This window comes from Daucus carota, chromosome 1, assembly GCF_001625215.2.
Source record: "Daucus carota subsp. sativus chromosome 1, DH1 v3.0, whole genome shotgun sequence".
In the NCBI taxonomy this organism is placed as follows: domain Eukaryota; kingdom Viridiplantae; phylum Streptophyta; class Magnoliopsida; order Apiales; family Apiaceae; genus Daucus; species Daucus carota.
Window position 1 is genome coordinate 875265 of NC_030381.2, and position 19992 is coordinate 895256.

The 19992-nt window shown below is 46.9% G+C and overlaps 2 protein-coding genes and 1 pseudogene across 2 annotated transcripts; 1 reads left to right on the plus strand and 2 right to left on the minus strand.

The window, feature by feature from the left end:
* Window positions 1–270: 270 nt before the first annotated feature.
* Window positions 271–730, minus strand: LOC135150756 (uncharacterized; annotated as a pseudogene).
* A 16147-nt stretch (window positions 731–16877) lies between these two features.
* On the plus strand, window positions 16878–19410 carry LOC135152710 (uncharacterized). Its single transcript, XM_064093782.1, has 5 exons — window positions 16878–16913; window positions 17051–17171; window positions 17317–17484; window positions 17585–17661; window positions 17734–19410. The coding sequence occupies exons 1-5, from the start codon at window positions 16878–16880 to the stop codon at window positions 18064–18066; spliced, it is 735 nt and encodes a 244-aa protein (XP_063949852.1). The 3' UTR covers window positions 18067–19410.
* Window positions 17362–19346, minus strand: LOC135151287 (NADH-ubiquinone oxidoreductase chain 1). The gene has a single exon (XM_064089175.1). The coding sequence runs from the start codon at window positions 19344–19346 to the stop codon at window positions 18957–18959; it is 390 nt and encodes a 129-aa protein (XP_063945245.1). The 3' UTR covers window positions 17362–18956.
* Window positions 19411–19992: the final 582 nt, after the last annotated feature.

Genomic DNA, 19992 nt, shown 5'->3' on the forward strand with positions numbered 1-19992 from the left:
ACGTGGGTCGACCAAGTCTCTCTCACGGTAACAGTGATGAGCTGTTGAGCGAAATACGTTAGGTGATAGTCACCATATAGAGATGTTGTTAATACCCCTCTAAGAGAGTCTTGGCCCCCGTAATAACTACATAGGGCAGCGAGGAGCATGCTGTGGAACGCAACCAAGATGGGGATGTCGTCCGTCCCGACCCAGGACTCTTTCTTCCCGACCTATGTTACTTTACTCTCTGGCCGCAGTTTATGAGGTGTATCCCGAGATTTAAGAGATTTATTCCTCCCGGAAACACACGCAACAAGATAAGGAACTAGGTTAATAGAAATTGAAAAAAGAGATGTTTCCCATTCATCAAAATGAAGAAGTTGTTCATACATCATATGATTCGACTAAGTGAAAGTAGATCGGTATGGCCCATAATAAAAGCAGATCTTGGTCCAGGAGTCCCAAGAAGGTAAGAACTCCCAACTGTTCCGATGCTTCTTCGGCCAAATAGATACAGTGGGACCTGCCGATGAGCAAGCTGTGCGAAAAACCGCGTCTTTTTTCCGTTTCCGAAACACTTGGGCGAAATAGGGGTCTACACGGAAACCATGGATTTTTGAGTTTTCCGCCATTGGTTACTGGTTGAGCGCCTGGAATGGAAGAGATAAAGAATCTCTTGGAGATCTTTTCCTCTCCACTTACTGCGTAACAGGCTTTCCATCTGTAGAATACTTTTTCCGAAGGGCATAATGTTTCCATTTTTTTTTTTTCCTTGATCGTCAAAGAAAACTGACATCTCCTACGCATTCTTCACTCCCTTCTTCATCGGCGTTTGGTCCTTCTTTTCACTAATATCTCACCATTGTGTTTTAGTCGGTCGCGCGAGGCTATCCTTTCTATCGCTTGCCCCTGTCTTTTTCGCTCTCAAGACAAGCTCTCCTCTTCTATAAAGCGAAAGCAAAGCGCATGGCGCTGAAGTGGAAGAAAGCTCAATAAAGACACACGGCAGGGCAGAGCATAAATGAAACCGCTTATCATTCATAAAAAAGATATGCTTGAACCCTTTCGCGATATGCTTTTTTGGGGGGTGGATCTCACCAACAGACCCAGCAGTTATCGATGACAGAAACGGTACGAACAAAGAAAAGTCAGTCGCTTTGGTAGTTTTCTCCATGGACTTCCTCTTACCCCCTTGCGTATGTTCGTGCACCTCCAATGGGCGGGGGCCGGCCTACCACGCCCCTTATGCAGCATTTTTAGCTTAGCTGGGTTGGGTGGATCGTGCAATAGCCTCTCCCTTCCCCCCGTATGCAGCTACCTTTGAGTAGAGTGACTCTACAGTAGTTGACTTTGCGTAGTAGCATGGGTTCGAATGACGCTTTCGACTTACAGGCTAATAAGATATCTTTTTTTTGCTTGTAAAGCGCTGTGAAGGTCACAGGGGAAACCCCGGGGTTGCGTAGGAAGTAGTGCTGGAAGCCCTAGTAGTAAGCAGAAAAGAAAAAGTAGCCCCAAGCCTTAGTCATAGCTCAAGAAGCCAAGATGGATTCTATCTACTAGTTGAATAATAGTTACTCTGGGTAGTGGATGGACTTTTTTTCTTTCCAAGCCTCTGGAAGAGAAAGGGTATAACTGATGTCTTCGTCTCTGGATGAGTCTGTCAGTCAGTCCGTCAGGTCATCAATTGCCATTGCAATGTAAGAAGGCAAAAAAGGGATCTCCTCTCTTATCTCAACGCTAGCGACAGCCAGTCTTCTCAACACCTCCCCGAGGGCAGCCCAACTAGAATGAGGCAAGGGCGACCTTATATATCGTATGTCACGTAGAACATATAGAGAGAGAGAACTCCTATAAGTGAGGTGGTGTTGAGACTCTCATCGTGAGGTCTCTGTGCTTATTCTTCGTTTTCAGAATCTAGATGGGTGTTCAGTGTCTCGGCAGAAAGCCTACCCTAGTAAAAAGAGAGAGCGCGCCTACGGGATTTACGCTTTGAGTCGAGGGGAAACAGCAATCACACCTTGTCGATGTGCTCGTGTCGTTTCTGTGAGTATGTGAGAAGTGTCACCGGCGTGTGCGGCCCTTGATACATAGAAGACGGGGTGATCGAGCGCGTCCACGTGGCATGCAGAGAAAAGGTGTGCACCATCTCCCATTCGTTTGTCTAGGGTCCATATATAGATCGCCACTCGTAGTAGCTTTGCTTGGAGATTCATTCTAAGAGTTCAGTTCTTCGAGAGATCCGTCAAGTAAAGATAGCGCCGCATTCTCTAGTAGTAGGTAGAAGCATAAGGACTAGCCTACATACAAAGAAAGAACGGATATAAACAGCTCCAGAGTAGCGAATTGGCCCTTTTGCCCGTTGGGTGCGGTGAGGAGTTTGCTCCATCTCCGAGACTTATCGTCGAGCTGCTCCCTGCCTATCTAGTGGGGGACTGCTCGCCCTACCCTAATCGATTTTCGAACTCAAAATAGAAGAGAGGAAAAGACAGAAAGATCTTCCCCAGCCTAGGACTCCGATAACCAGGTCAACGCATTCCAACACGTCTTTAAGGGAGGATCGGTATCAAAGAAGGAAACGAAGTGCGTCCGAGTTGCGGGTGCCCGCTGAGGAGCTCCGGTTCGGGGATGTTCAATGAGGTTTTCAAAGCGCCTTGGCCCCGAACCTTCCGCATAAAATAGAAAGATTGATTGCTTGCTCTGGTTATAAAGCGGTTAAGAAGGTAACGGAACCACTTTCAAGCAGACGTATCATGTTGCCTGCTCAATGCACTTCTTCGTCGGCACCGCCTTCCTCACACATAAGGTTGAGTGGTGCCCTCCCGACTCTCTCGGCAACAAACAGAGGAACCGAGAAGAATATGCGCTTATGTGCTGCCTTGACTTAGGTCCCTCTAACTCTAAAACCTTAGTCGACCACCCCATCTCCGTCCTAGGAGAAACCATTTGCCTTTGAATTCCTTTCCTAGATAAGCTATCTCTCTAGGCGGGACCTTAACCTTTATCAATGAAGGTTGTACTCTTTCCCATTTTTTGTAGTTTATAGCTGCCTCCTGGAACTAGCACAAACCATGGGTCGGGCTCTCGATCAGCATAGATGGCGGTGTGGAATAGGGTAGAAGAGACCCGGCAGTACATCATACAGGCCTTCCATAAAAAAAAAAAAAAAAAAAAAAAAAAAAAAAAAAAAAAAAAAAAAAAAAAAAAATGGAAGTGGGAATCCCCTACTCATTAGCGGACTCACAGGCGTCCCGCACCTGGATTAGTTTTCTTAAGCCCTTTCGGGACGGCTTCTTCTCTCTGCTTTCCTGGCAGTGACTGCTGCTTGCGCTGAGTCCCTCTAACCCACTCAATCTAGTCACCTTGGATTGAGGATGGCAACTTTTGGTGGCTTATAAGGCGGGACAAGCATTCGAGCAAAAGATGACTTTCGACAGCATGCATGAGTTCAATCTAATCGGATGAAACAAAAACGGCAAGAAACTTGAATGCTAGTGAGGAAGATAAGAAACGACTGAACCAGCTAGAGTGTGCACGTGTGGGAAAGAGAGCAGATTGGAGCTCCAACGTTTTAAGTCTGTGAGCAAGGGCTCAAAGAAGGTGGCCCCGCCTATGTCAGAGAAATCTTTAAATGAAGAGTTTTTTTTTTTTATTTCCGCTCCTTTGAATTCTCATATATTCCTATGAATTTCATTTGTCGCCCGGAAACTTTTAGAGGAGAAGATCGAATCCTTCGTTGATGGTGATCGTTTTGTGGTTTGACATGGTTTACGCGGTTACTGTTCACGAAGAGTTAATATCTCCATTAGCTAAACACTTTATTACCGGCCTTTGGACTCGTATTTTGTTCGTATCACAATCAACGGAGCCTCCCCGCATATGTTGCACGTCTCCAAATAGCATGCGTCTTACGTCGTCTTTCCCTTATAAGTCATCAAATGTGGGTGCTTTTGATCCCCAGTTGTATGGGGAACAAGGACGAAATACAACGATTCCTCCATTAAGGTTCTCCGCTTCTCCTGTTCCTGTCTAACTCTTCCACGGGTATTCCAGTTTGGCACTTGCCATTCATACGTCATGGTGCAACACAAAAAATCGCTCAATGATCAAGTTCAACCCAGATCTATGACCATATATGTTTAACGCTCGTATTTCGTTCATTCCATCGGTATGCTCCTCAGGTACCTGTAAATTGTGGATCCGTTTGCCAGAACCAAGGGGTCTTCTGTGGAAACCTTTCCACGAACAATCGTCGTTTTTTGAGGTTTTTTCAGCTTCTCACAGCTGCTCTTTCACACCTCCGATATCTGGTGGCCAAATCGTCGCCCGGTTCCTTATTTCTTGTGATAATAGAGTTGGCTTCCGTGCACCGATTGTTACAGTTCGTGAAGAGGAGCTGGACGAAGTGGGAAGGAGGGAGAAAGCGGCTCGATCGAACAAAAAAGAAGAGTAGCCCCCCGAGAACCTGGCAAAGTCATTATCAATGATTCCCGAGCAATTAGCAACCAATCACTAATTGTCGACAGAAAGATCCGGATATAAAAGTCATGATATAAATTGAGCTAACTGGACCTTCAGCACAGCCCCTATTCCAGACTATTCCTTTCTACAGGAGATAGATGAAACTGCGCTGACAAGGCTAGACTAGCAGCGCAGTCATTGCACCCACCCTCCCTCCCGATCTCTTCGTCAAAATAAAAACGGTATTCGTTTGTACCGGCCGTTCGTCGAGTCGCAGCTTCCCGTAAACTAACTAATTATGGGAACCCTCGCGAGCGATCTTAGGCACGATGCTTCACCAGTTTTTTTATAGAGAGAGAGAGTAAGACGCCTTTCTGGGGCTTTAAAGCAGGACACAGATAGTGCAAAACTTTCGGAACGGGATGGAAAGACTTTCGTGAGAAGAGATGGTAGGCTTGATAACGGATACAGCTGCTTACCCCACCTTCGAATCGATTTTGGATTGGAAGGGGGTGAGGACGAACACAGTGTTTGACTGCTGGGATACCAATCGGCCTGCATCAGCGGAAAAAGGAACTCTCGAATCACGGGTGACTCGCCTTTATCGGGATGGAGGAATTGCTTAATCGGCATTCCGTCCATAATAAATCCACTAGTAGGTAGCGGTAGGAGAGATCTATTATGGGTTGGATGGACGTTATACTAATTCCGGCCGGCATTTCTGTCATCGGCGTAAGCACCATCCGCTCGTTCGTAAGCCTTTAGAGAGAGGAGAGAGGGGGAGGGCGGCTTTTGAATGAGAGCTAAGGCCGAAGGCGGCTTCGCTAGTAAAAGCTGATAAGACCGCGGCAGATACAGGAGAGGCGAATGCAAAAAGTAGCTTATCTTATAAAGTAGAACAGCAAAAAGGAAATTGGCCGGCCTGAGACGACAAGCCGCTCCTTCACTATTGCAGGAGGGCGGCTTCCTCAATAATGCTACAATATTTTTGTAGAGAAGAAATGGGTTTTTTTCTAGGTGGAATTGGAGCGGCTTCGCTTATCCCATGCAAGTGAAAGGAAAGTCCGCCTATTCGCGACCTATCCACTTATCTACCGCATCGAAGGTGGGGGGAACAATCTCGCTGGTTGGAAAGCTTTATATAGCAATAACCGGAAGAGGCTCAGGTCTTTCCGGGCAGGCAAGGGTTCGAGTTGGGTCGAAGGAGGCCAACTAAAACGGGTTTAGGTAAAAAAAAAGAAGAGCGTTGGGAGAAAAACAACGCTCAACCGCTAGGAGTCGGAGTCACCTTGAAAGGAAGGAGTTGGCCCTCGCCTAAAATAGGATCGCGTGGGTTCGTATGAATGGAACGGCATAAGAAAAGAAACATGTATGCTACCACGCTAACGATTTTATTCCGAAATATGTTATCGCGACTATCGGGCGGGGGCCCGTCTTGAGTCGTGCTTACGGCCGTGGTAGCTGCCGAGCCTCCATATCGACGGGAGTGTTGCTCTCCTCTCGTCTTTTTCCTCCGCCTTCCTCTCGTAATGCCCATCGTTTTGCTACGCCGATCCATCCGTCAGATTAAATCCAATCCGCCGGGTGAGCGATGCGCGGCTCCTGTTTACTAATAGATCCTGGGCCGCACTAGTATAAAAAAAAAGCATCAGAAGGATCCGGATCTTTCAATTGACTGATCGGATCATAGAAAGCCCGGTATTACAAGAAAGGATAGTCTGATGTCCTTTATGGGCGCCTAATCAGGATGGGAGCCGAAGGCTCGGTTTCCAGCAGGCCGGCGCTTGCTTTTCCCGTTAAGTACAAGGGGGTGGGCCGCTCCAAGCCGAAAGGCGATAGCGAATCCCGAACTTGGCCCACGCCCATCCAAACCGACCTCAAAAGGAAATCGATCGGAAGCGAAGCCCTTCCGTCCAATCAAACCGGCAAAGCCGCACCTATTCGAAACAACCGCTCAACCCAGATCACATATTGGCGCGTTCATATGCAGCTGATCAAAAGGCCGTAAAGAAGACAAGACATATGCATCAGTGTACTGTCAGATCAATATTTTTCTCTATTTCTTGACGACTTGAGGGCGAAGCCGCCTATTTATTATTATTTATTATTATTAGGGCAAAGGGCGCTCCCTCCTCCAAAAAAAAAACTAAATCCTTCCACTTCTCCCAGGGACAGGGGCGACGCTTGACCTTCCGGGAAAAGTCCGCGGACCCCTCTCCTGCTAGGCGCCTAGATATTGAAAGGTTATCCCTTTGCAAACGCTGGAAGCGAAGCAAAGTCACGAAGCTGCTGACTACGCTCGGAGGCAGAGCTCAGGGCCGGGGGTGGTGGCTGAACTCAACTCGCCGCAGAGTTCAGGAGCGAGAAAGACTATCTTGATGAAGCAATAAAGAGCCAGGCTGCTCTCCGCCGCAGCAGAGTGCTTGGGCACATGCTGCTAATCCGCCGCCGAATCGCGGCTAAAGGAAAAAAGGCCAAAGAGTGATCTTGAACCTACTGACGCATCCTTACTCATAGTATAGTAGGTAGGTTGGGTATAGCAGGACTTGCACTGCGACCATTAGGTAAAAAGGCCCAATGACTACCAACTGAGGCGATACAACCCCAAAATATGTAGTAGTAAATAAGGATTTGGTGGCGAAAAGAGGGAGGCACCTTCGCCTTAGATAGCAAAGCCGCCTTCAGCCCCTCTCCTTCTCATCATATGAAGGGGCGCGGCTCTTATGAGGCTCGTACTGCAGAGCAAGCGAAAGAAAACGTAGGGTGCGGCGTTGCACTCGCTGCAAAAAACGGTCTAAGCTAGCCTAACCGTATTGAAAACGCAAGGAAAGCCTGATCGATATGAGAAAGATGCGCGCACAGGGCGAAGAAAGCCGGCCTTTACTCAACCCTTTATTCCTTTATTAGTAAGGTTGCTTGTTTTTTGTTGTTTCCACTCTTGAAGATTCGATCGACAAAAAAAGAAGGGCAACGGGGATACTAAAGCAAATGGCTCTCACTGACACACCATCTAAAGAGAAGGTGAGGTTCGGCTTCTTTCCAGCCGCCATACGGTTTCGCCCTTAAAGACGGAGAAGGTGAGGAGCAGTTATCTATGTGAATGACGGTCGTTGTTGGCCGTTGTTCCGGGCGAGCACTACTTTTTTTCTTTGCCCATCCGTCTTTTTTAAAAAAACCCAAACAAGACTTACTTCTTACCAACCCACGAAGGGTTGTGAGGGCTGGACCAGGTAGAAGAATGATCTATATCTGGGCCGGAAGTTTTGCTGGCCGGCGGCGCTCAACTGTCGAGCGCGGTGGGATTGGTTCCGATTCGACAAGGTATAATGCCGGGGTCGGGGGCCAGTCAGTAGTAGCAGCGTGTTCGTTTTGTTTTGGCTTCCGAGCCGAGAAAGAGGCAATGCACCAGCTTGCTGCTACGTACGTTGACCTTTACATTGACAGATGCCCCATCCAATTTCACTCACACTAAAGTAGGGCAAGCAAACTTCGCATTGAAGCAGCTTCTCCTCCCCGGAACTACTGCCATTGAATCGGTTGGGTGCATTGATTCTCTGGGAGGCAGGGCATAGATTAAGATGTGGCGTAAGCGAAGGAACTTTAGGGTTAGGTAGCGAGTGAGGCCTTATCATAAGGATAAAGGGTAGGCAACTTCATAGGTCGAGGGGAGGGAAGAAGGAGTTGTTCTAGCTTAAGAATCGCTAAGAAAGAGGCCCAATCATTCCCTAGTCTATCCTAGATATCTTTCTATTTCTAGCGGGATATTTATCTATGCAAGCGGATAAGAGAACGGGCCGTTTACTTGTGCAGCTCCCACTAGGCTCAAAGAGATGAGGCTAAGCGAGGAGTAAAACCTTCGTCGCTAGCGATAATACGTAACGAGGCATTAGAGGCAAAGCTTTGTCGCCAAATGGCGTATATAATACGATAGTGGCGGTATGTTGTTATGGAAAGTCGCTCTATTTCCGTGGATCTCTTTATCCAGTATGTTTACACGCAATGACTATGAAAGAAGGTATCGCACCAACAATTCTAGGTACCACCATCATATGTCACAGTAAGGGGATCAATGCGCATTTACATAAAATGACTAGACCTGCGTGAAGTCTTGGGAGCTAATAACCGGTAAGAGAGGAACCTTATATAGGAAACAGAAGCATAAGACACAGTTCCGGTATTAGTACCTCCCATTCTCTGATGACTCTTCAAGGAACAAGAGGTAAGCAATAGAAAGAGGAAAGCCCTATTAGTTAACATGCCGCCGGTGCTACGGTCCTTACGTAGTCAATACACTGATCTATTCATTCAAGAAAAGAGATATGATTTTGGCGACCTCAGGTACCGTCCCCCCCAATCGAACGAGCGTGAGTGACACATACCCGGCCGAGTCATATAAGCGTATTCACGCAGGGCTATTAGTGGAAAGAATGGCCCTAAAAGTCCTCAAATGCGCTGCCTTGAACGAATCCCATTCGTAGTTCTGAATAAACCTCCTAAGTCAATCCGGACGGGATAAAGTACAAAGGATCAGGCCGAGTTCTGAAAGATTCTTCAGTCTACCCACTACCCAGGCTTCTTTTTTCTGGATCCTGCTTTTTTCGTTCCCGATCTTCCAAGAGAGAATAGAACGTTTCGCTACTTTTGTTTTACAAAGCTGGTAATGCCCTAATAGGCATTACATTCGATAGTTGACACCTCGACCTAAAGAAGTTCAGATTGACTGCGAAGTAATGAACTACTAGAAAGATTGAATAATGTGGACCTTTCGCTTCGCTCAGAGTCACTACGTACCTTAGACGTAATGTGAGATCAAATCGAGCATGTCGCTTGCTATGATCGAACCTAATCTTTCTTTTGTTTCCCATTCGCTCCCCTATATCAAGTGTTTTCACATATCCTTGAGTTTTGAGTAAAGGGACTCACCTTAGTGTGGATGCTTCTCCATAACCAAGAGAATTTCTCCGGATCATATCCATAGCAAGCACCCTCCTAGATTAGATGTCGGAGAGTAGCTGCCCAGACCCGCCCAGCTTTGCATCATTACTGCGCGGTTGTTAGGAGCATCGTCAGGGGAAAGGAACGGGGGCCTGGTCTCTCGAGCAAGGCTTCGGTGTGGGATAGAAGCATAGGTACCCAGATCGGAAGATCCACCGGCGATCCTACAGCAGAGGCAGAGGTAGCTGGAGAAGCTGAGGTATTTTATTATGTTGATAAGTTGAACCAGCCGAAGAAAAATAAGAAGGTAGGCAGCTACTTCTTCTGCTTCTTCGGTTTTTGTTGCCGCCTAATTAGATACGATCAATGAAAATCTCGTAGAAAAAGCTGTGCCACGAACAGCGCTTGCCCTTCTATATAAGCGGCACTGCCGGATGAGAAAGATCTCCTGCCCCCATCTATTTGTTTGTGGGGTTTATGTACGTGGTTTAAAACCGTTCATTTTCCTACAAGCAAGGTCTTTCGTCTTTCAAGTGTGGGGCAATTAGTTTGGTCTCGAGGCAGCCACATCAGGCGCCTTTAACGCAAGATGAACGCCTCTTCCTAAAAGTAGCAAAACGCACATATTGTTTACTCTTATAGGTAGCCATCTATGAATCCTTTCAGAGTCCTCCGGTCGAGTTGGAAAACAACCCTTGAGCATCGTCGGCGGCGCGTTAGCAGCCATTGACATGGACGATGTGATGTATTGAAGACGAATCGAGCCAGCCTAAGAACGGAACAAAAGAAATTTCACGAAATGAAGTAACCGCAAACTACGCCTGTGAACTGGAGCCTTTCAGGCATTCCTTGAATGCTACCGCTAGGAAAAGCACTTTCTTTTCTTATGAGATTGTTAGTTAGAGTAAAAGAGCCCAAGACGCGCATGCCACCGATGCCATATAGTTCTTTGTGATCCTCAGTTTCAACGTTGGACGCTTCGGGTCCCGGACCCCCCCTTTCTCTTTCCTTGGGCTTTGGGCTTTTGTCGCAACTCCAACTCAATATCTTAGTCATCGTTCTTCAAAGGCCGTTGATATCTGGCTGTCCTTTGATTGAATAATAGAGGTGATCAATAAGACCAGTACCGGGCGTGTGATAACAACACTTTGCTTTTCGTGCTGGAATTACCTTGGTGTCACTCACCTATCTTTGCCTTGCGTGGCTCCTGTAGACTAAAATGGCTGTCCTCGCTGTCTCTGGAGCTCGGATCCGACTAAAAGTGGGTCGTGCTATGCCGCCCTGCCCAGAGCCTAGCCTGAAGAGGCAGCCGGTGGAGAGTCTTGGCTACCACCATGCCGGGAGGCTTTCTTCGAGAAGCAGGCACCTTGTCTAAGATCGTTCTTGCTTTGTCTTGAGAACAGCCTCCTTCTCTATCTATTCCCCCTCATTTGGCCACGGATGACGGATTACTTGGCATACTCGTAAGCATGATGTTTCCCACTGCGTGAAGCTCTCTTCCCTGTCGATGAGGGGCTATTTCCTTTCAACCAAAACAAGTTGAAACCTATCTTCTAGCTTCTAGCGGAACTTCGCAACCACGCGTTTTTTGCCGGCCGGAATGTGATTTTGCGGTTGCGGCTCCGGCTAGTGATTCTGAGAAATACTAGGAGGCTATAGGTCTAGTTTTTTGCCAGGCGAATTCATCCGCCCGATTTACTCACTAAAGTCGTTCCGACCTAAGCTTTCGATTGGGGCTAGCTACGTACAGCACTCCGCTTCGTTTTCGTTAATCCCTTCCAGACCAGCGAAGAAAAGCAAGAACGGGCTTTGCCTTTCAACAAGCTACTTCTCGCTCGGAGGCAGGATTTGAAAAACCTACAATCCTCAGATCATGATCTGATGAGTTAACCATTCGCTACTCCAGGGACAAGTGAGACATAGAATCAGAAAAGCCATCATGACGCAACAAGGCAATGCTTCAGTAAGTGCAAAAGCCCAAGATGGCGTAACCGAACAGCTAAGTTTTGACAAAGACGGGATTGCGTGCTAAAACACCCGGGAGCGGGATACAAATGATTCTGAAGAGACAGAGACAATATATCATAACCTATCGACCGAGGATAGAAGCTTGAGAATTATTGCTTTCTTACGATAGTTCTTTTTTGCACCTTAGCCGGAATTAGCTACACTTGGCCGTAGTTCTGAAAGATGCTCTACTCTTATCAGCCGTTTTTTGCGTGACATCATATCACTTTCGGCAAGTCAAATCCCCCTTACCCGGCTCATATAGCGCTCAATAGAGGCGCTTTGCACAACGACCAGACAGATAGAGATCGCCCCTCCTTGCTACCAAAGTACCACCTCGTTTCCCTCCCAACGAGAAAATTAGATGCATGGATTAGCGGCGAGTAGCGGACGAGCTCTATTTAAATCCATTCATCAGAGGCCCTTTCACGGCGTGGACCGAGAACGGAGCGTTCAGGCAGAGGCTCTCGGGAATTTTTCAAAGCCCAGCTCCTCAGGGCCGAAGGCTTCTTTTATACGAGTCACGGGCTAAATTAGGAGCGCATTCACGAGGCACTAGCTTTCCAAACTTGGTGAACCCCGGCTTCGCGTAAGGACGGTGGTAACTTCCCGCGAACCGCTTCCATTTTGGTTAGTTGAAGTGGATGGATGATCCAATCCCTTATCCCCTCGTCAGGTCATACCGATATCTGGCGCAAAACCATATACCCACTGGGATACAAAAGGAGTCAGCCACTTTTTTCTATAAACCATAGCCGTTGAATAAGCGGAGCCCGGCGACGTTTTTAAAAAGAGTGGGGTAGGCGGGCCTTCTAACCCGAGTTAGGTTAAAATAGCACAAACTCTTCGTTGGGTTAACTCGAGAGAGAAAGTAATGTCCCGTCCGATCGCACCGGCCTTTCGTCCTCCCAGGCTAAGTCCAGAGGATTGGGTTGAGCATCTGCAAAAAGATTTCCCTGAGGATGAGTCGGATGACTAAGATTCCGTTCGGAAAAACCAGATGATTAGGAAGAACCAGGCTAATCGCAGAATGCCCCGAGAGCGAACCCATTGCAAGCACCGAGCGGAACCATCCGGCACACCGTTTAGTGTTGGGTTTTTACTTTTTCTTCTGTGAGTAAGAGGGGTAAAAGAGTTTTCAGGGAGGTGGTGAGCTTGAAAATGAGCCCTTCTTCCACTAGTTTAATGGCCACGGCGTTGACTCGTTGTTTTGGTTGAATGAGAAAAGGTGGAACGCCTAGAAGGTAGGGTAGGCAAGCGAGTTCCCCGAGAAGAATCTGTTTACTCTATCGCCGCTCTCGTAACGATTGTTCAAGCTGTCAATCACGTTCGCAGATAAACATGTATGCCCCTTTCCCAGGAGACAAGGGCCGGCTTAAGAAATGGATAGATCATTGTTGGGGCCCAGCCCCTTCCTGCGCGAATGCAACGTCGGCCCAGGGGGGAACCTGATACAGTAGCATGTTTAGGGCCCGAGCTAGACTTAGCTCATGGGCAAGTCACTATATCTCATTAGTAAAACATCGTTAGTGCCCTGGCCTTTGGATTCTCCCTCTATGACCAAAACACTCAATGCTTCTTGATATCGCGCCACTCACTTGGGTGTGAATCGAGCTGGCGACAAGTTTCGCTCAAATGGACTGGAACAGCAGAAGGAGGAGATGCGTTAGATGATCCAGCGAGAAATGCAAATGGAACCAACTAGAAATTTTGGCTTTGACACAGCCCCACTCTTGGGTATTCGACCGGTATAGGTATACGTGCTGCCCTCATAACCGCAGTGAATGATGCAACAATCATAATCATCGCATTTTTCTTTTTAAAAAAGATAAAGAGTTTGAGGTCTGCAACCAAGTTGTTCAAGACACATCTGAATTGGCGTTAAAAATCACCCGCAAACCATCCAATGGACCTGGTATGTCTTAAGACAGTAAGGGCAGTTTTTCCCAAAGAAGGCCGTTGAATTTGAGCACTTGCTAAAGCCCGTAAAGCCTTACCCGATCAGAATTAAAAGGAAGCGCGATGGCTCCCCGACTGACTGTGAGTACACTGTTCAAACGCGTCGACAAAGCACTACATGAACTTCATGATTCCAACAGAGCCATATTTTATTCATCTGCCTCCTTGGTTTGGCAATGAAAAGTTAAAACGAATTCTGTTGGAGAATTCCTGAATCGTAGTAGCATGGTGAAGAGGTTCAAGAATAGCAACAACAACAGATTTATACATCGATCTTTACAAGGCTTGCCAACCCTCCCTTCTTGATTTGATGTTGGCCTATGCCTCTGATATCCACAAGAGGTTAGTAAATCAGGCTAACAAAAGATGGAAGAAGTTTGAAAAGAACGAGCCAACGCTCTAGTAATAATCCGTCTGGAGCTCTTCAAGTTCGCTTCTTGTACTTTTGATTTCAGATGTATCTGGTTTCTCCTTGTAGGATTCAGATGCGAATTTCTGGGTACAGGTCGCGTTCTTTAATAGCGAAGCGTGTAGATAACACTTGAGAGAATTCCGTACAAATGGTAAAAAATTTACTGAAAAAAGGGGTTTGCTTCTCTAGAGGTTCAGCGTCCGAGAAGTTATCCTTGGTCTGACGGCGCGTGTTCCTTTGGAACGTTTGAGCATCATCTTTGGATTTCAGCAAACAAGGGATATATTAGACGTCCATGTTGTTTAGGAGTTTCATGATCAGGCTGAGAGATATAGGCCTAATAGCCTGAAATACTCTAAGTAATCACATTGGAAGTGTTAGCAGCCAGAGATGAGTCAATGGCAGATACTATTACCTATGAGAAGAATCAAAACCCTAACTCAGAATCATGAGAAGCAGTACTGCTTGAAGGATCGGCAGAAACTGTATGTGCTGAGAAGTTTCTTAAATTTATTAAAGAAAAAAGATTCCGCGCCGTATATTGTCCGCAGTATTGTTTGGAAGAGAATAGGTATTATCAAAAGGAGGATTGGACGTTGGTGTTGCCCGTTGTCTGTAACTGGACGTGGGGGAGCTTTCCTCTTGGTGACGCTTGGGCAGATTTTTGCCTAGAGGCATTCGAGTTAGGAGGGCGGACGGCTGCGGGTTGGACTTCTCTTTGTTGCTGCATCAGTGGCACTGGAGTTGTTCGAATGAAGTTTGCAGTTTTACTTTGCAAATATTCTTTGTTTGGAACAATACGTGCAATACCTTAGAGTCCTTCTCATAGACGATTTTCTAGAAAATAAAAACCGAAGGAAAGATCAAGAGCTTCCCATGCCGGAAATGCCAGAAAGCCTCCAGGGAGAAGAGAATTTGCTACTTCTCTCTGTCCTCCCCTCCAGTCAGCAAGGAAGAACGCGAACAAGACTCAAAGGCATTCTTCTTTTTGTTGGTTCATAGTCCACACGGGGTTTCTGGCTTATTTGTTACTTTATGTTCGGAGTCCATTGATCCCTCGATCAAGTCCTAACATAAATCTCTTAAGAGAAGAAGATAAATCACTTGGAGTCGAGGCCAAACCCTTCTCCGTCCGCCGTGACGGAGTTTCTTTCTGCTCAATCTCCGAAATCGAAGGTTCAGCTGACTGAGGAGTTAGTATTGTTTCAGCAAGATCTCCTCGAAGCGGGAATAAAGGAGGTCCACATAACCGCCCCGAAGAGCAGTGGCTCTGTTTGTTTTGCATGCCTACAGAGAGCGACTCAAAAGTAACCGACGCTCACTCGAAAGAAGGCACAATCTACTATAATTCTGAAGTCATGCCCCCAGGAATCCTAGACACGGGGGCTACAGCGAATCTTTTAACTGGAGGAAAAGCTGGGGAAAGCATAGAGCGTGCCGGGGCTCAGCTCGCGCCCTCCTCCCATCCGCGAGGCTGAGGCGGGAGAAAAAGCGGAACTCCCCGGGGGTCATAGTTACCTTTCTATCTTTCTTTCTCCCCGGGATGACGCTCCCAAACCAATCGCTATCCGTTTCTTGCTTTCGTGTTGTCTTGACTTGGTATATAGAACGCTTTCTATCAGGTATAGTTGGTAGAGGAAGTGGGATGAAGCGGTAGTGGGATACAGATATAGCAGTGTGCCGGGGACTCGGGCTTCGGGCGTAGTGGGTGTGGGCGCATAGCATGAAACAGCCGTCCTGGTAGCGCACTAACCTTAGTAATCTTCTCGAGCTTCCAGTCTATATAAAAAACGTAGATTAGCGAGGTAATCTGTCTGACGTTCCCCGCGAGTCAAGGGCTATACTTTTGCATCGGCCCTCTCGTTAGGTAATTCGAGGCGAAGCAGCCTCTCGAAGTAAGTTTCCCCGCCATCTAAGTGGACTAGTCTAAGCAACTTTCGCCTTGAACTGCAAGCCTCGGTTTTTGTGTAACGCCCATTCTATAATTAAGATTAACGCCCCTTTAATGACTCGGCGCCTCGGGTCGTATGTATGGGTTCGAGTCCCATTCATGATTCCAGTTCAGAAGGACTTCATTCCATCGCGAAGAAGGAAGCACATTACGAACCGAACAGATAAGCGCAGACAGGGTGGCTTTTTATTTAAGTGTAATCACTCTAAGGTGAGTGAAATGCCCTTTTCATTTTATACAGCATCCTTTACTTATTCTCTTTCTTACCGTAGGTCTTATAAGAAAGAAGTTACCTCGCCTTCGGACACGATACCACTCACTCGGTAGGAACTGCAAAGGAGTGATTCAAGGCCTTTCCTTTCGCCATGAGCTATGTCCGCATCTAAAGTCTTGCTTACTTTCTCCCGAGACTTCCCACCGAGGCAGAGTTTCTCCTTTCTTTTCTGAGACCCCAGAGTGACTCTGCTGTAACCAAAGCATTCTTAGAAGCTTACTGGGGAGACTGCTTGAGCCCATAGATGGCTTTTAAAGTCTGCAAACCTTGTTCTCCTCCCTCTTACACAACCGGGGGGAGGACTCATGTAAACTTATTACTGTAGGTCCCCGTTCAGGAAGGTATTTTTAACATAGAATTGGAACATAAGCCAATCTCGATCCGCAACCATAGAAAGATCTTGAATTGGCTGTACCCCCACCAGAAAGTGGATATATAAGATCTTTTCAAGCTGAATTCGTGCCTTCTTATGATAGCTATGATTATGAGAGCAATGGCAGCTACTATGATAGCTATGATTATGAGAGCAATGGCAGCTACTATGATAGCACTTCTTATGATTCTTCTACTAATACCATTGATAGAAGTGCGCGAGAGCGGGATACAAATGATTCTAGAAGAGAAAGAGAAGATAAGACTGATTATACGCAAGAACAAACAGAGAAAGCACTGGGCTACCATCTTGAAGAACCCGCACCTTCAACAGTCGAGCATCTTGAAGATATCTTTAAGCGCAACAAAGACCTAGATGACCCGTAGTAGACACCCAAGAAGATCAAAGTAGTGACACCTTAGCCACGTTATAACACTAGAAAAGCTGAAAGAGCTAGAGGGTTGGAGGAATTCTTCTAGCTCCGGCAAAACCCAACCTGCTTAGACTCTATCGCAAGATTAGGACTATGATAGACATGCTACCTGTGGTAGTTGCTATTCCGGTAATCCCGCATATGCATTAGTATGGTCCACTATCGACTGGAAACTCGCTCATAAGAGTCAATTAAGAAGCAGACAAAGAGAAAGCCAGAGAAGCCCGCCAGGCGTTAGCTCTTAATTTTTTGTTGTTAAACTGTAGGGTAGGAGAAGGACTCAGTTGGCGATAGATGCCGTGTTCGTCACACAGAAGATGCCAGCACCTGACGATTCCAAAGGCATGAACGGCCCGCACCCGCACAAAAATCTATTCTTAGCACGGGGTATAAAAGAAAGGTCGACTGTCCCCACGGAGCGGTACCACGCTCTTCCGTGCTCGTAGGCGAACTCCCCTATGTTGCATCCCGACTAAGGTCTCACAAACGTGCGCTTCCCTTATGCATCCAGCCGCTTCACTAATGTGAATAGGTTATACAGAAGGGTGGGTTGGTTATATACTCTTATGCGCGTTCCTTTTTCGAACCTTTTGGTATGTATTGCCCCCTAACTATGGATCAGATCCACCAGACGATAAACTAAATTCCGCACTGCTGCTGAGTCGTCGGACTTATCCACCAATGGATTCGTGGAATTTCTGTGGATTGCGTTGGGGAAATCTACCAAAGCTAGGCAGATAGATAGACTCCTTTCCCGCTGCTAAGGGAGAGCAAGAAAAAAACGATTGTTTTTGAACCAGCGCCCCCTTTTGGGTATGCAGGTACTAAGAGCCCTCTCACTACCAACCAGCAGACATCATCTGGCTGGGTCTTGCCGGTATCAACAACGAAAAAAAGGGAAACAGCAACTCACTATGGCTCTTGGGCCCAGACAACGTCCTAGGCGTAGGGGAGATCGGAGCAACAGGGAGCGCCTAGACGACGTTTTTCTTCCTGGGCTGCAGTAAGTAGATCGAGAGGTCGTTCCGCCCCTTGTCCCCGAATATGGGTAATATGTTCTCATACAATGTTGCTCCAATCTGACCTAGCTGGCAAGCGATCCCAGTTCGCGACAGAGAACAAGACAGCAAGCGAGCGTACCTTTGTTCGCGTCTTCTCCACCAAGCACGGAAGTTTAAGGATAACTGTAGGTCGGTGGCTACCTAAGGAAACTCCGATTCGATCCGCCCCCCGGCTGGGAGGCATCTACCTCATCCCGATCACAAGGAGAGGTTCACTATGATGGGGGGTACTTTTTTACCTTCCGGAAAGAATGAAATGCATAGGGGACCATCCTTTTGTTGCGGCATGCTCCTCAGATTTACGGATTCGCAGGGGGCGCCTCGGGCCCTACTTAGTTGACTGACAATGACAAAGGCTTGCGAAACTAAGTAGGGCCTTTTGAATTGAATCTTAAGTAGTCTATCAGTGGTGCAAAGCGGCTTTGCCCCTTTTCAGTAGAGGAGCAAAAGGTTAGACCTTCGAAAGCCAGCGAACAGCGGTTCTTCTATGTAGGTATGGCGTTCCCCCTTGACTCTCCTAACGTCGAGCTAAGTGACTTCGTAACCTTTTCGTAGCGTAGTAGAATGAAGGCTCCGCACCGACGCTCTCTTTTCTATTAGCCTAAGCGTCTTCGCTAACTCGCTCGCCTACTTACTATACAATACATTAAGTAGGGTAGGCTAACTCAGCCGCTTACTTATACTAATGTAGGGCTAAGTAGCGCCTTTTCCTTTTTGAATAACCCGTTCTCATTATCTTTCATAAGTAAAGTAGGCGAACCTATAGGTCCTTAGTAGCGTTGACAAAGAAGAACAGCCGGTTAAAAGACAGCGAATCTTTGTATTTATATATTTAGATTCTATTATTATTATTATATAGGCCAGCTTGACAAGCTAGCCTTCCTCTTGATCTGAGGTGCGAAGAGAAAGATCTCTTTTTTATGACTTCCACTTATCGATCCCGGCCCAGAAAAGTGACCGACCAGAGCCCTATTGATGAATGAAAGAAAGGGTTTATGAGCCCTAGCCCTGTAAGCCCACACCTGTGTAGAGTAGATCGTTCAACACCTGCGGCACAAACCCATTTTTTACCTATTGGTCCTAGTATCATAGGCGACCGAACGGCCGCCCCCTAATTACTAGACCGACCTGCTATAATAATTCCATAAACACCTAGCGAAGATATGGCAAACAAATAAAGTAGCCCTATGTTCGGATCTGACAATACCATACCATAATCAAAAGGTACAACGGCCCGAGCGACCAGACTTAACATAAATGTAGCCACTGGAGCCATTCTAAAAAGGGAGAAATTAGCACTACTTGGTGAAATAGGTTCTTTTAGAATCAATTTCAAACCATCTGCTAGAGGTTGTAACAATCCAAATGATCCCACTACATCAGGACCCTTTCGACGTTGCACAAAAGCCATTACTTTACGTTCAGCTAGCACTAAAAAGGCGACTCCTAGTAGAAGTGGTAGAATTATTCCAAGTATTTCAGCTGGAACAGCTATGTACATTTTATATTTTCTATTCACTCATGATCTGGCCTGGTCGACCCAATCATGATATTGAAGGATGGGACCTTTTCTCGAAAAACTCCGGATCCCGAGAAGAGTTGAAGATGGTGCAACATCGAATCCTGTTACGTTACTTCGAATTGAATCTTAGCCCGCCCCCCTTCTCATATATCTTTCCCCCTGACCCTCTCCTGGTTTGCTTCCATGTCGCAACCTTATTGATTAATAGGACCGCCGCATTCTGCGCAGAATTGGCCATACGCTTGCGGGGGTTGGGAGTTAGCTTTTATATTTCTTTGAGGATTATAATCCTCTTTCGCGGGGAGGCATTCCTCAGGCCCAGCTTGTCCGCTGCCCGCCTCACAAAGCGGATCGACGCCCCCTTTTTTCTGCCTTTTCCTACCAAAGGAAGAGAGAAGGACAGTAAGCCTCTCCTTCAGCTCATGACACGACAGAGGCTCCGCTTCACTGATGAGGGGCTGGTCTAGCTCATCCCACAGGTCATCTTGTGGAACCTCCGGAGGCCACGGCTGAAGGAGCATCTATCCCAACCCCTTTACCGATTCCCAACAGACTGGGATAAGGCACGCTTGAAGGAAGAAGTCAAAACCCGTGTAGACGTATAAGTCTAACTTTAAGGGGGTCT

What these genes read in the sequence shown, in the direction of transcription:
- LOC135152710 (XM_064093782.1), top strand. Translation starts at nt 16,878, where the DNA reads ATGATAGACATGCTACCTGTGGTAGTTGCTATTCCG. An exon ending in CTGTGGTAGTTGCTATTCCG is followed by an intron (nt 16,914 to 17,050) that starts GTAATCCCGCAT and finishes GTTAAACTGTAG; the next exon opens with GGTAGGAGAAGGACTCAGTT. An exon ending in AATGGATTCGTGGAATTTCT is followed by an intron (nt 17,485 to 17,584) that starts GTGGATTGCGTT and finishes TTTTTGAACCAG; the next exon opens with CGCCCCCTTTTGGGTATGCA.
- LOC135151287 (XM_064089175.1), bottom strand. Translation starts at nt 19,346, where the DNA reads ATGTACATAGCTGTTCCAGCTGAAATACTTGGAATAATTCTACCACTT.